This window comes from Equus przewalskii, chromosome 25, assembly GCF_037783145.1.
Source record: "Equus przewalskii isolate Varuska chromosome 25, EquPr2, whole genome shotgun sequence".
In the NCBI taxonomy this organism is placed as follows: Eukaryota; Metazoa; Chordata; class Mammalia; order Perissodactyla; family Equidae; genus Equus; species Equus przewalskii.
This window is the reverse complement of record NC_091855.1, coordinates 46,036,000-46,051,529: the sequence shown is the minus strand read 5'-3', so window position 1 is coordinate 46,051,529 and position 15,530 is coordinate 46,036,000. Positions and strand designations below refer to the sequence as shown.

Here is a 15,530-nt window from a genome sequence, read left to right as displayed (position 1 = left end):
AACACATGGAGCACACGCAATATCATGTGCTGTCTGAGGCCGCAGCCCCCAGCACACCTGCGTCACCTGGCTAAAGAGACGCCAACTGCCGAGTGCTCTTGTCACACAGCCGTGTGAACGTGCTCAGCGCAGCTCAGACGCCCACATCAGGGAGGTGCCCTGACAAAACAAGCAGGCAGAGTGCATGCCACTCAGGGCCACAGGACGCACTGCTCCAGAGGAGCCAGGGCTCAGTCTCGGCTTGGAGGGGCCTGGGCGCGGGCAGGTGGGGCTGCCGCTCCTTCAACCAAGGCATGAGCCCTCAGGAAAACCTGCTCTTCTCCTTTGTCCATTCAGGATGACAGGAGAGAAGCCGGCCTCTTACAGAAGGTCCACACAGGTCAGGGGCGGGCTGGCATGTGCTGCAGGATACTGCTTGCATCGCCAGTGAGAAATGGAATGGGACACAGCATTGCCACACAAAGCAGGCCCCTCTGCTCAAGCAGAAAGATGAGGTGGCATCTTTGAGCCTCCTCTGAGCCTGGTAACTCAGACTGGAGGCAGGAGGCCCAGGATGTCCAGAGGCCCTGGGCCAGAAGAGAGGACAGCTGGATGACCAGAGGCCCTGGACCAGCGGAGGAGCCTGCCGGGCCCCAAGGAGTCCAGGCCTGGTCTGCCTGTGCCGCTTCTGGGGTCTGGGGGCTGGGAGGCTCAGCTAAGGCCCAGTAGCAGCACAGAGAAATGCAGCCCCCAGCCCCTCTTGGCTCTCTGCAACCCTCCTGCCCCACGTCTCCCTGGGTACAGGCAGCTGGGAGGGGCTAAGCCCTGAGCAGCACTTGTGTTTGTCCTGGACAGGCCGGTGGGTAGGCAGCAAGGGTCTGAGGAGGCATAGGACGCCTGCAGGCTTGAGCAGGTGCTGGGGGTGGGCCACAAGGCTCAGGGGGCAGCCTTGGCTCCCCACGTGGAGCTGTCATGGCCAGCCAGCCCACGCCCCTGCCCTGCCCTGCCTCAGGCAGGCACTAGCACAGCTCTGCGCTCCTGAGGACCACTGACGCCGGGCAGTTGCCTAGACAGCCCCAGGCGCAGTCCTACGATATTTACGTAAAGGCCCAGAAGCACAAGGGACACTGGGGGGCCCTGAGCTGCCCTCCAGGACCAGCTGTCACTTTGTTGGTCCTGTTCTGACATACTTTCTCATTTCCTCAATAGGGAACTTCCTCGACTTCACGCCACCCTCTGACCCTCACGAGCATGCATGCCGTCTGCCCCTGATAGCCCCCTGCGCTGACTGCAGCCCTGCCCTGCTAGCCAGGGTCAGTGCCAACTGAGCGACACACGGGTGTCACAGGAGGACCAGCGAGGGGGAGCACTGCACAGACACTTCTCAGGAGGGAAGAGGACAGACCCATCCTGAGCCAAAATCTACCCTCGGCTGAAGGGCAGCCATCCCGTTGGAGCTGGCCTCGCAGGCGCTCTTGTGGCGGCAGGAAGGGCAGCCGTGGGCAGCCTCACCTCAGCCATGTTGATGGAGCCCGCCGCCAGTGTCTTGTAGCCCAGGATCGTGCGATTCTTGTATCGCTTTCTCCGCTGCAGCATGATCTGAAGCTTGTTGCCTTCCCTCTTCAAGAAGTGTGGGTACTAAGGGAGAAGGGGGAGTCACAGTTGCCATCATGCCCACCTGACACCTGCAGGGTCTCCTGTGTGTCATAGGGCTCACCCCTGCTGACCCTCAGAGGCTCACTCCTGCTGGGTCACCATGCACCTCAGTCTACATTAAAAGCCACTGCTGGGGGACATGCATGGTTTACTACAGCCTTTGGGAGGGGCCCACCTATCTGTGAACATACAACAACAGCTCAGAAGCTTATCTGGGTGATCAGTGGGCCCTGAGCACCCAGCACATGCTCCCCACAGCGTGGCAGGGCAGGTGGCGTGCCTCCTGTAAGGGACGCTGTGCTCCCCGAGGCAGCCACAGGCAGCTATGCACTGCTCCAGGTGGCCCGTGCATGGTGCGGCCAGGGCTTTGTGATTGCCGAGCCTGTGCACACAAAGCAGATGTGCACAAGTCTGCCTTAAAGCTCACAAATCAAAGCCAATTTTAAAAGTTGGGGGACAATGGGGCTGTCCCGCACCTTCACTGCGGTGGTAGCTACACCCCTGTGCACAGTTGTTAAAACCCATGGAACCACACACTTCTAACGGGTGAATTGTACAACTTGTAAATTGTATTCCAATAAGCCTGACTCCCCTGGGAAGAAAAAATCAACACAAAACCCAGAAGCTGCTGTAGAGGGCGTCAGAGCTCAGGGCAGAACGCCCTCCAACCCCCCACCAGGCAGGGTCAGGGTCTTACACACTCACAATGAGAAAAGTGTCTTACACACTTGCAATGAGAAAAGAGTAGTTTCAATGGGTCTGAAACAGATTGATAGTAACTATGGCGTTAATCTTTAAAGCAAGTGTCAGGTCAGAAGTGCATGTGCTGAGTCTCCGTACACGGATCTTCAACAGGGACAAAAAGAGGAACACAGGTGTGAGGAGCTGCCCTTGGGGTCAGTTTGGGGCTGATCTAGGCCCCTCGACAGATCAGGGCTCAGCACAGAGTCCAGGGAGAGTTCTGTTTCTCCTGGGGGCGTGTCCCGGTCTAAACGGAGGCCACATTCCCGCCAGCACACCCAAACACTTCAAGGGGCTTGAACCTCAGAGCTGAGTTTCCACACACTCCTCCCCATCTTTTCTAAATACTAGAATGAAAGGACCGGAACTTGGTGACTTGAGTTCCCGACCTTGCCACATCGTGGGAACGTGATGAGAGACAAACCAAAGCACGCTTCCCAACACGGAGGAGGAGGCCCTGACCGAGGCTGGTGTGGCAGCGTGGGGCCCCCACGGGGCCAGGCCCACCTGCAGAGAGAACGTCAGCGCCAGGTCGGTCTCCACTTGTCCACTGGGGGGCAGCACAATCTCATGGGACCGCAGGATCCGTTTGGAGCCCTGGGATACAACAGGACATCTGATTCAGAAGGCATCTCACAATGAAGCCGGCTCGAGTCACTGTCATGTCAGCTCTCTCTATGCTCTCAGGATGAAGAGACCCGGGTGGGGAGCACAAGCTCGCATGGTCCCAAAGGCACAATGCGTAGATTTATCAGGAGTCTTAAAAATGCCCATATCCTTTAGCCACGAAGTCCTCCTCAAGGCGTCTGTGCTAAGAAACTAGAGAGAAGATCAGGAAGTACACAGCGGGTGCGGTGACTGGACATTGCTGGGAGAAAGGGTGTGCCAGATGCCAGGTATCCTGAAAAGCAGAGCGCTGGGCGAAAATGTGGCACAGAGGCAGGGACCAAGATGCAGTGCACCGTGGCCCGGGCAGGGGTGGCAGAGGGCGGGCAGGGATAGACCCAAAACGTGCGGATGCACACTGAACAAAGTTAGTTAGAATAACCAACCTTCAGGTCAGCAGGAAGAGTCAGCCACAAAGTGGCCATGATAAGTGGATAACAAATCATCTGTATAAAACACACAGGCCCTAGCCCGGTGGCACAGTGGTTAAGTTCACATGCTCTGCTTTGGCGGCCCAGAGTTTGCCAGTTCAGATCCCGGGTGCAGACATGGCACCGCTCGGCAAGCCATGCTGTGGCAGGCGTCCCACATATAAAGTAGAGGAAGATGGGCACAGATGTTAGCTCAGGGCCAGTCTTCTTCACAAAAAAACAAAGCCATACACAGGCCCCAACCTCAAACCTGCCAGCAATGTAAATTCAAATGGATGAAAGATGGTCATCACAAAATTGTTTTAAAATTGCTGTCCTAACGTGGACGAACTTTTGAGACTGTGTGCTAAGTGCAGGAAGCCAGGCCCACTAGGACACATTTGTAACCCCACGTCTGTGGGGCACCAGGAGGGGTAGGATCACAGGGCTGGAAAGGAGAACAGAGGTGACCAGGTGGCTTCCAGGGTGGAGGGGGTGACTCCTGAGGCGTTTGACCAAGATCAGGGGTTAGGCGAAACGGTGAGAGCAGGAGCGAGGTGCGGGTGCAGGACAAGGACATGAGAGTTGATGGGAGTGACGGGGGTGTGGGGTCCTGGGCACAGGTGCAGGGCTGGCCTGCATTGCCGTGTGACGCTCTGCTCAGATGTCCTGCTTGAGGAGCCCATTGACAGTGGCCTGGCTGCTGCCTGCTGGGCCACATGGCAGCGCCAAGGCCTCATGACCAGGCTGCTCCCAGCCCCCGACAGAGCAAGGGAGCTCAGCACGGGTGTGGAGGCACCCCTCCCCACCCCCCTATCCTCCAGCCAAGCCCCTTTGTCCCTCACAGGCGTCTCCCCCAGATCTCTTGCACATCTGACCCCATCTTAGGGTCTGCTTCTCAGAGGACCTGAACTGACCAGCCTGTGCTGGGAGAAGGGAGGGTCCACGCACAGACCAGGAGGGCAGTGAGCACACGTGCACAGACGCAGGTTAGTGAGGGAGCCAGCACATCTGCTTCCTCTGGGAATTAAGAAACAGGGACTCAGCTCGGGCAGGGGCTGAGGAGACAGGAGCAGGTCTGAAAGGCACATCTCGGAGAAGGCCAAAGGCCGTTTCCTCCAGCCCTGCCCGACCCCTCGGACGCAGGCGCAGACTGAGCAGATAACAGGTGACCCAGGCAGGAGAGAATGCCCAAAGAGAAGCAGGCAAGGAACTGAGGGTCTGCAGGGGAGGCCACGGGGTGCAGAGAGCAAGCAGCCAGTTGATGGGGGTACTCAGGTGAGCTAGAGAGGTGGGATGGCTCCAAGGATCCTGGGGCCCTGACCCTGGAAGCTGAGTTCTCAGTAATGACGGGGTCAGAGGCAAGACCACGCAGATGGGTAGCTGGGGGAAGGAGGTCGAGGAATAGGGCCAGAGTGTGGAGCAGATCAATCATGTCAGCGGTCAGCACTAGAGTCATAGGCCAGGGATGGGTGAACTCCACCGTGGTCTGAAGATCTGGTGAGATCCTGACCACTGGCCAGGCAGGAGGCCAGAGCATAGCCTATGGCGCCTGCACACGGGTGGGCCGATTCTCATGTGGGGCATGTTGCTGTGGGCCGACATGCAGCCCAGCACACAGCCTGGGACAGCTTGCTTTGTTGCTGAGATCTTACAACAGCATCTTTGCTGAAGAAAAGGATTTCAGATCTTTATTCAGAAGTCTAACATTTTTTGGATGGTAGCAATTGACTGGAGAAATAAAGATGCTCCTCCTCAAACTCAAATTGGAGCTCTCAGTTTGGAGAAGAGCCTGACTCATGCTGGTCCAGCCAGCCCCGGAGACCCTGCATCAGGAGCCGAGGCTGGGGTCCTGAGCAACCATGCAGGGCTGCAGCCTGGGCTCCAGTAGCCTGGGACCGAGGTGAAGCAGGCCCTCCGCCCCATGGGTCTGATGGTTTAGGGGTCCTAACAGGCCAGGCACCTGCATCTACGGTGGCTCAGTTGCAGGGCCACACCACGGACATTCCCACACTTCGAGGAACCGGTACACATGGCTGCCTGCTCTGGGGGAGGGAGGGCCTGCAGAGGCGGACCCTGCACATGGGCCCACACCTGCCAGGGGACAGCTGTGAAGGGCTGCAGGAGGCACTATGCGGGTGGCCCCACGGCTGGCTGGGCCCCTCCACTGCTGCCGGGTGAAGGCAGCACTGAGGGCCAGGGGCTACTCTCCCCCGAGGAACGGGCAGGGCGAGGGGCCCTCCTGAAACACCGTTATTGTTGAAAGGCAGAAATCAGACCAAACAGAGGAGCCTGTGCCACCTGAGGGCCGCGGACTACCATGGTGTGGGGGAGAGAGGTGGGCACGGCTGGGCCGGGCCTGGGTCAGGGGCTGGCCAGGGAGGGGCAAGCATGACCCAGCACAGGCATTCCGCCCGTGCCTCTGCTCTGGGAAGGCCCATGGGCAGCGAGCTCAGCACTCTCGCTCTCCTCCATGTTCTTGAACGCTGGGCTGCTGGTCCTTCATGGGGACAGGACTGTGCCCCCGAGGGTTCTAACCCTGCCAGAGCATCAGGACCATCTTCCAGGCCAACTGCCTGGGCAGAGGCCCCCTGGCTCCAAGACAGAATCGGGCTCCCGGCCACCTGCACAGGTAAGGGGCCAGCTGTGGTGGGTGTTGCCCACTCTCGTCTCCTGGACAGTACAGGCATCCGACGCGGTCCCAGGACAGTGCAGAGAGAGAACCCTTACCTGCATCTTGACGGCTATCACCACGGAGATGAGCTCCTTCTCCAGCTCCTTGAAGACCACCAGCTTCTTCAAGGTCAGGCTGCACAACCTGCGAAGGGCACAGAGCTGGCTCAGCAGTGATTACACCCTCCACACCTCCTCACACCAAAACGTCCCCACCCCACAGCAGCCCCGGCCTCAGCCAGGCTGCACTGGACCACATGCCCTCAGCCCCTGGCCTCCAGCACCACGGTCACTCCTAGAGACTGGCCATCACATCTCCCAGGAGCCCTTGCCCAGGCCCGGCCAGGCTGGGAGCCACCCTTGGGGTCCCTGCACACAGCGGGCGCCTCAGCACCCCCAGGCTGTCCGGCGAAGCGCCCCTCTCCAGAGGGTCTCCGAGGCGGGTCTGCCTCCCGTGCAGGTGTCAGTGTGGGATTGTGGACAGGCAGGATAAGGGCAGACAGGAAATCTGAGACCGCAGACCACAGAAACCCCCAGGGACCAGGGTGCCAGCCAGCTGGGAACCTGCTCCCAGCTGTGAGAGCACAGGTCTTCCGGGGCCCGGCACGCCTCGCCCACCTTGCAGGCCCTGCCTACATGGCCCCCGGGCCCCTCACCCCCGGCCTTCTTGAACCTTCACACTGCCAACTTCACCTCCATCATTCTGTTCTGCATACAAAGTTGTGGTGATGTGTGCCAGCCCTGCCTAGGAAGGCCTGGAGGACAGCCTGCACTGTGTCCACCACTGTCCCTGGCGAACAGAGTGGGTGGGACCTGAACCTTCTACTCTGCTTTGGCTGCAGTGTTTACACTGCAGACCCAGCATGCACGATTGCTGTTGCCGTACGAATGCTCACCTTCTGGGAGGCAGCATCCACACGGGGTGGGTTCCAGAACAACAACACGAAGGCGCCCAGGACTGAGGAGCCGATGGTGTGCGCTTGTGTGGGACTGTAGCCCCAGGACCCACAGGAAAGCTTCCATAGACTGGACACCTCTCCACGGCTCCCTGAGGCCCTGGCCATTTTCCCACTCAGATGCCAGTCTGCTTGTTCACACGGGCAGCGACACGGCTACATGAGGGTAAGCACGTGACCATCCAGGCTAAAATGTCCCTGCTGCCTGGACAGGTCACGTGCCCAGACCAAGTCCCCAACATCTGTGTTAGGAGTCCCATTTGGGAAATCCAGACTTTCCATGCCCACCTGAGTTGTCACTTGGTCCCCAAAGTATGCATCTGAACCTGAGGCAGCAGGACAAATGCCAGACATGGCTAGGCCACGGAGCATAGCCCACCTGCCAGCATCAAAGTGACTCTCCGCTCTTCTGTCTCTGTGCCTTTGAGCGGAGCGTGGGGACACAGTGGGCCAGGAAGAAGGCCGGGCCCTCCCACTGCACACACACATGGCCAGAGCCAGGCAGCGGGGGCGCGGCTGAGGCAGGTGTGCTCAGGCTGCACACACGCAAGGGCAGAGTCAACTGCGCAGCTTGGGAAAGTCTCCCAGAGCACCTGTCAACCACGCATGGAACAGAGGTCCCACCGCTGTTCCGGGCATGAAATGAAGACCCCACGGCTCCTTGTTTTCTCAGATTCTACAGTTTGCTTCCATTAGTTACGGGCCAAAGTTGTTTCCATCTCCTCTGGATGCAGGCCTGTACCCTGAACCCCCTCCTGACCCAACCCTCAACACCAAGCCAATACCCTTGCCCAAACACCCAGGGCCAGCTGGCAGACAACTAGGACATTCCCTGGGCCCCAAGGTCCACCAGGACTATTCAGACTGGCAATCCTAAGCCATTCACCCTGCCATGCCATGCCTTTCCTGAGGAAACCCCAATAAAGGCTCTGGCCGGGCCTCCCCTCGCTCCCTCTGCCTCCTGCCAACCTGGTGCTCCCCCGTGGCCCTGCATGGTGTGCTGAGCCTGTTGTTTCCAGGGGACTGAGAACAACACGAACTTTTCTTTCATGGCGCTGACCTCCCCGTGTCATCATTCAGTCACCTTTATAGACTAAGACCCGCACAAACCACCCAACCTTCACCTCAGCCTGTTAGGCCCTCAGGGGCCGCCAGGGGGACGATGGTGACACCACCTGCACTACACTGGGCCCAGGGGCCAAGAGCCAGACTCAGGGCTTCCCCAGGCAGCCATGCGCCCTGACGTGCCAGCAGGGACAGCCCCAGGTTGGAGGCAAATGGAATGTGCCCCTGACAGTCCCTGACACCTCACCTGGCTGGGCCACCCCTCAGCTCCCAGCCCAGCCCACTCCAGCCCTGGGGCCATGCAGATTCTGCAGGGCTCCGCCCAGGGGCAAAAGAACTGCAAGGGAGGAGAGAAGAAGCCGGATCAAAGGGGTTCCCACTCACCAGGAGAGACTGTATCCCGGGTAGAAAGCACTTAACACATTTAAAAGAACCAAAAAGTATGAAGCATGTTCTCTGACCAGGATGGAGTTAACTAGAAGTCAACGACAGAGAGAGCAGGAGAACAGCAAGCACTCGGGAAACTAAATGCACACGCCCAGACAACCTACGGGCCAGAGAGGGGTCTTGAAGGAAATCAGAGAGACTTCTTGCGGAACAAAAGTGAAATACAATAAATCAAGACGTGTGGGATGCAGCAAAATTAGTGCTGAGAAGAGAATTTCAGCATTTGATGCTTACGTCAGAAAGAAGAAAGGTCTCAACCACACAAGGTAAGCGTCAGTCACCTTAAGACCCTAGGAAAAGAAGAGCAAATAAACCCAACGTGAGCAGAAGGAAGAAAATAATGAGGATAAAAGCAAAAGCAATGAAGCTGAAAATAGAGAAAATAAAACCAAAAGTTGGTTCTTTGGGAACATCAATAAAATTGATAGAACCTCTAGCCACGCAAAGAAAAAAAAAAGAGGAGACAAAAATGAGCAGTAGCAGGAAAACGAGGAGTACCACTACAGACCTTACAGACCCGAACAAGCAGGATCAGGGGCACGACCAACAGCTGCGGGCACGTAAATCCAGCACTCAGATAAAACGCACCAGCCCTGTGACAGCCACAGCTGCCAAGACTCACCAGGATGGACAGTCACGTGAACAACCCAATCCACTCAAGAAACTGAACTAATAAAGACTTTCTGAGACAGAAAACTCCAGGTGAATTTAACCAGATATTAAGGGAAGACATGACACGAGTCTACATGATATCTTCCAGAAAACTGAAGAGGAAGCAATACTTGTCAGAGCTTATCCATTACTCTGATACCGATACCAGACAAAAGCAGTACGAAAAAGAAATCCACAGACCAACATCCCTTATGAACATAAACGTAAAAATCTTCAACAAAATATCAGCAAACTGAATTCAGCCACACATGAAAGGAATATTCATGAACATCACACCACGACCAAGCGGGGTTCGCTCCAGGAAGGCAAAGCGGGTCCAACGTTTGAAATCAACGTAATTCACCACATCAACAGGCTAAATAAGAAAACCCACAAAATCTCAACTGACCCAAAAAGACTTTTGACAAAATTCAATATCCATTCGTGATTAAAAACTCTGGGTGAACTAGGAATAGAAGGGAACTTCCTGAACCCGATGGAGCATGTCCAAAAGGCCCCCAGCTCCCATGACGCTGGGTGTGAGGGACAGCACACTGTCCCCCGAGATCAAGAAGGAGGCAAAGCTGCGCCCGCTCACCGCTGCCAGTCAGCACAGCACTCAAGGCCTGCCAGGACAATAAAGCAAGAAAAGGAAATAAAGGGCAGAAGGACTGGAAAGGAAAAATAAAGCTCTTATCTGCAGACATGATCACTCATATAGAAAATCCCAAGGACGGGGCTGGCCCCATGGCCGAGTGGTTAAGTTCGCGCGCTCCCCTGCAGGCGGCCCAGTGTTTCGTCGGTTCGAATCCTGGGCGCGGACATGGCACTGCTCGTCAGACCACGCTGAGGCAGCGTCCCACATGCCACAACTAGAGGAACCCACAACGAAGAATACACAACTATGTACCGGGGGGCTTTGGGGAGAAAAAGGAAAAAATAAAATCTTTTAAAAAAAAAAGAAAAGAAAATCCCAAGGACTGCAGAAATGTGAAAACAAGCTCCCAAAACTGATGAACTTAGCAAGGCCACACGGCACAGGTTCAACATATAAAAGCAATGGACAAGTGGAAGTCATTTTTAAAAACTTCCATTTATAATAGCTCCAAAACAAGAAAGAAAGAAATCTAACAAAACAAATGCAGGATCTGCACACTGAAAACTCCCAACTGCTGGAACAAGGACTAAAGACCCACACGCGGCAGCCGCCATCCACGGTTCCACTCTCCTCTATTTCAGTTACCCACGGTCAACCGTACTCCGAAAATATCAAACGGAAAATTCCCAAAACAAGCAATTCATGCATTTTAAATTGCCTGCCGTTCCAAGTAGTGTGACAAAATCTCCCACCATCCCGCTCCGTCCTGCTCGGGACGCGAATCACCCTTTGTGGAGTGTGTCCACGCTGTGCACACTCCCTGCCCGTGAGTCACGCAGTAGCTGTCCGGGTCGTCGGACCAGCTGTGGAAGCACCACAGGGCTTGAGTTCAAGGAGCCCTTATTTTACCTAAGAAGGACCTTAAAGGGTGAGAGCAGTGATGCTGGTGGTACGAGCGTGGCAAAGAGAAGCCATAAAGTACTTCCTTTATGTGACAAGGTGGAAGTTCTTGACCTAATAAGGAAAGAAAAAAATCTATGCTGAGCTGCTGAGATATATGGTAACTTTTATTACAGCATTGTTATGGTTGTTCTATTTTACTATTATTGTTATTAATCTCTTACTGTGCCTAATCTATAAATTAAACCTTATCACAGGTATGTGTATAAAGGGAGCAACATAGTATACAGAGGGCTCTGTACTGTCTGTGGCTTCAGGCTTCCAATGGGGGTCTTGGAACGTGTGCCCCGCAGATGAGGGGACAACTGTAAACAGAGGGACATGCCATGCTCACAGATATTAATTCTCCCCAAACTAGATCTACAGATTTAATGCAATTCCAATGAAATCTCAGCAAGACTTTTTTGTAGACATCAATAAACTGATTTTTAAATTGATGTAGAAAGGCAAAGGAACCGGAATAATCAACATAACTTTGACAAAGGAGAACGAAGTCAGCTGGGGCCTCCCGGTACCTGACATCAGACTTGCTGTGAACCTGCAGTCATCAAGATAGTGTGGTACTGACAAAAGGAAAGGCATACAGACTAACAGAACAGAAAAAGAAAGCTTGGTAAGTCAGACTTCATCAAAATTTAAAACTTTGTTCTGTGAAAAACATTGTTGAGAGAATGAAAAGCCAAGCTAAGTGGGGGGGAGTGGGAGGATATTTGCAAATCACATATGACGAAGGGTTTTATCCAGAACATATAAAGAGCTCTCAAAACTCAACAATATGTTGGCCAGCCCTGGTGGCCTAGTGGTTATGTTCAGCGTGCTCCACTCTGGCGGTCTGGGTTTGGTTCCAGGTGTGGACCTACACCACTACTCTGGCAGCCATGCTGTGGCAGCGGCTCACATAAAAGGAAAAACAAGGAAGACTGGCAATGGATATTAGCTCAGGGCAAATCTTCCTCAGCAAAAAACAAAATAACTCAACAATATGAAAATAAACAACCCCCCCAAAAAAATAGGCAAAAGACTTGAACAGACACTTCATCAAAAAAGATCTGTGGGAATCAGAAGAGTCCCTTGCACCCCTATGTTCATCGCAGCATTATTTACAATAGCCAAGACGTGGAACCAACCTACATGCCCAGAAACTGATGATTGGATAAAGAAGATATGGTATATATACACAATGGAATACTACTCAGCCATAAAAAAAGACAAAATTGGCCCATTCGCAGCAACGTGGACGGACCTCGAGGGTATTATGTTAAGCGAAATAAGCCAGTCAGAGAAAGACGAACTCTATATGACTCCACTCATAGGTGGAAGTTAATATATTGACAAGGAGATCTGATCGGTGGTTACCAGAGAAAAGGGGGGGTGGGGGGAGGGCACAAAGGGGGAAGTGGTGTACCCACAACATGACTAACAATAATGTACAACTGAAATCTCACAAGGTTGTAATCTATCATAACATTAATAAAATTAAAAAAAAACCACTCCTTTTTTAAAATTGTAAAAAAAAAAAAAATCTGTGGGTAGTAAACAAGTGCACAGAGAGATGCTCCCTGTGATCAGTCACTGGGGACGCACAGCTGAAACCACAACGAGGCCCCACTGCCCACCCACTACACAGCCTGAAACAAAATCCAACACCTAACCCCGCACTGGCCAGGTATCGGCGGCCTGGAGCTCCGACCTGCTGGCGGGAATGCCACCGGGCGCACGGGCAGCTCCCCACCCTGCAATCCCACTCCTCGTGTCCACCCCAGGGACGTGGAGGCTGTGTCCGCACGGGAACTGGGGCAGGGGTGTTCACAGCAGCGGTGCTCACAGGCGCCCCTGACTGGAAACAGCCTAGAGTTCTTCAGACAGACGGAGAGCTCATCCCCACACCAGGAGTGCTACTGGAGGCGGGTTGAAGCACCCGCGTGCATGCGCGCACAGCACACACATGTGCACACACATGTGCATGCGCGCGGCAGCCCACAGAGTGGGGACCACCCTGACACGGCGTCCTAGAGAGGGCAGGTCAGCGGAGCCGGGAGCCACCTCGGGGGGCAGGAAGCAGCTGGTGCGGGTGGGCTGTCCGGTGTTCAGAGCCTGGTCGCCAGGGTGACAAGGCTCAGCGCTGGGCCGGCTGAATGTCCCCGTGTGTAAAATTTAAAAAGTAACCTTCCACAAGTTAAGAACACCCACGAGACCTGAAGGATACATTAACCAATTGCAAACAAGGCCTTATGTGGATCCTGCTTCGAATAAACAGAAATGCTTCCAGGGAACTTATTTGGGTTGGGATCTCAAAGGTCTCATTCTCTTCATTCTCAGGGCTTCCACAACTCCTGTTTCTAGAAGTTTCTTTTTTTTTTTTAAGATTTTATTTTTTTCCTTTTTCTCCCCAAAGCCCCCTGGTACATAGTTGTATATTCTTAGTTGTGGGTCCTTCTAGTTGTGGCATGTAGGATGCTGCCTCAGCGTGGCCTGATGAGCAGTGCCATGTCCACGCCCAGGATTCGAACCAACGAAACACTGGGCCGCCTGCAGCGGAGCGCGCGAACTTAACCACTTGGCCACGGGGCCAGCCCCTAGAAGTTTCTGTTGCTCACAACTTGACTCGGTGAAGGGAGTGGGTATAGCGTTCACTGTCCACAGCACGAGGACGACTCTCCAGGAAGCACAGAGTCCCACTCTGATAGCCCCCCCTTACAGGAACAGCTCAACAGGCCGCGAGTGGGGCACCGGCTTTCAGTCTAAAAGGTGGCCTTCTTCCTCGCCTGCTCCCTGGAGCGGGCTCAGGGCTCTGCAGAGAAACCACCTCCCCAGAATGGACGCCCTGCTTCTTCACGGGAGACGCACCTCTCCCACCACTGTGAACACCTACAGCCATTTGGGTTTCCCCTGGTTTTTTCTTTTTTTTTTGGTATTCTAAGATATGTGCAAACTGATGCTATTTGTGCAAACAGCATTAAAAGCATAAAAAGAGGGGCCGGCCCCGTGGCTGAGTGGTTAAGTTCACACGCTCTGCTTCGGCGGCCCAGGGTTTCGCCAGTTCGGATCCTGGGTGCGGACATGGCACTGCTCATTGGGCCATGCTGAGGCGGCATCCCACATGCCACAACTAGAAGGACCCACAACGAAAAAATACATATGTACAACTATGTACCAGGGGGCTTTGGGGAGAAAAAGGAAAAATAAAATCTTAAAAAAAAAAAGAAGCATAAAAAGAATCATTTGCATGCAGAAACTGAGCGAGGTGAAAGAACAAAGGCCACTTGTTTTTACCCAAGGATCGTTCTAGAGCAAGGCCTGAGGGTCCCACTGCAGACAGCCAGGGATGAGGTTTATTGCAGAACACACTGAAAACCCCCAATGATGATTCACCACTACCCTGGGATGTTACTTGGTAAACACCCGGCAATCGCCGACAGCCTCAGCAGTAACACAGAGGAAGCACAGCGTATTTTAAACATGGGGCCAGTGTACAATGTAATCCCCTTGACAGGTGAGCACCCACGGGTCCACAGGAAGGAGACTTGCTCCACACCTCGTGCTCCGTCTGGCCCTCCGATTGTGTCTGCTCAAACAGGAGAGCAGAAACAGCCAACTTTGTACCTACTCCTAGAGAAACAGTGTCCTGGTTTTCTGAAATAGGGAAGTGTGAGGCGTACAGAAAAATTACAAAGAGTAATGCCACAAAAACCCACATATCGGCCAACGAGAATTAACAGATGTTCCCCACACTAACTTCAGAGCTTTTTAAAGAAATAAGGCGACGAGAACCACAGAAACCTACTGTGTGCTCTCCCCACCACCCTCCCTCCCTTCCCTTGGAAGGAACCGTGATCTCCAGGAGGGCCTCCTTCCACGAGACGCACCGCTGTCCCCAAACTCCAATCTCCCCACGTCAGCTGGGTATCGGCTTCCTGGCCAGAGACCTTGGTCCTGACTCTCGGGCAGCTGGGCGAGGCTACTGAGCAGCCCGGGTGGTGGAACCTGAACAGAAGCGATGTGCATCACGTCAAGGAGGCAAGGCACTTGCTCATTCCCTTCCCACTGGCTGCAATGGCAGGACGTAGGCAGCCACATTGGACGCAGAAGTGGAAGCCATGTGCCAAGGACAGCAGAGCCCCCCAGCCAGCCCTGGACCACTGACACCTGCACCATAACACCGGGCAGCAATCAGCACTAGCTCGGGTAGCTCTGAGTTTCCGGCTCCCTGTTGCAGAGACGTCGCTGTACCCTAGACTGCCGGGCGCGCCATGCTTTGACTACAGGTGCACATACAGGGCAGAGTGTACCGTTCTGTTTCTTAAATCACGCGGCTAATGCCACTCTGCTGATGCTTTTCCAACTTGCCCTATTCACCCAATACCTCATTACTTTCAGAGAGCTGTCAATGCCGCTCATAGAACCAACATGGGTAACCCCTGCCAGCTATACACTTCTTCACTGTGTGAGCACAGGATTTCTCCATCCTCTACTGACGGCCACTCGGGCTGTTCCCAAGGACCTGATACTATAAGCACGCTCTGGTCTGCGTCTTTGTGGGTCCGGGTGCGAGCTGCGCTGAGGCATCAGCAACCCAAGTGGGGTGGCTGGGTCTGGGCTCTGTGCACTTGGAATCTGTCCAAGGACACTGTCAAGCTGTCCCCCAAGGTTGCAGGATTAATGTGCACTCCTATGGGCCTCAAGGGGGTGCCAACTCCCACACGTTCACTGTGTTAGTGTCCTTGGGCG

At 54.4% G+C, this 15,530-nt stretch overlaps 1 protein-coding gene across 16 annotated transcripts in view; it reads right to left on the bottom strand.

Annotated features, from left to right (window-relative positions):
- Positions 1–15,530, bottom strand: part of PACS2 (phosphofurin acidic cluster sorting protein 2) — a 70,715-nt gene that overhangs the window by 26,456 nt on the left and 28,729 nt on the right. For all 16 annotated transcript variants that reach the window (XR_011532669.1, XR_011532670.1, XR_011532667.1 and 13 more), the window contains exons 2-4: positions 6,183–6,270; positions 2,884–2,973; positions 1,492–1,617 (exon numbers count right to left, since the gene is read on the bottom strand). Coding sequence is in view for 8 of the 16 variants with exons in the window: in XM_070592987.1 (XP_070449088.1) it covers positions 1,492–1,617; positions 2,884–2,973; positions 6,183–6,270 (304 nt within the window). In the remaining 8 variants the exon portion in view is untranslated. The remainder of the gene's footprint in view (positions 1–1,491; positions 1,618–2,883; positions 2,974–6,182; positions 6,271–15,530) is intronic.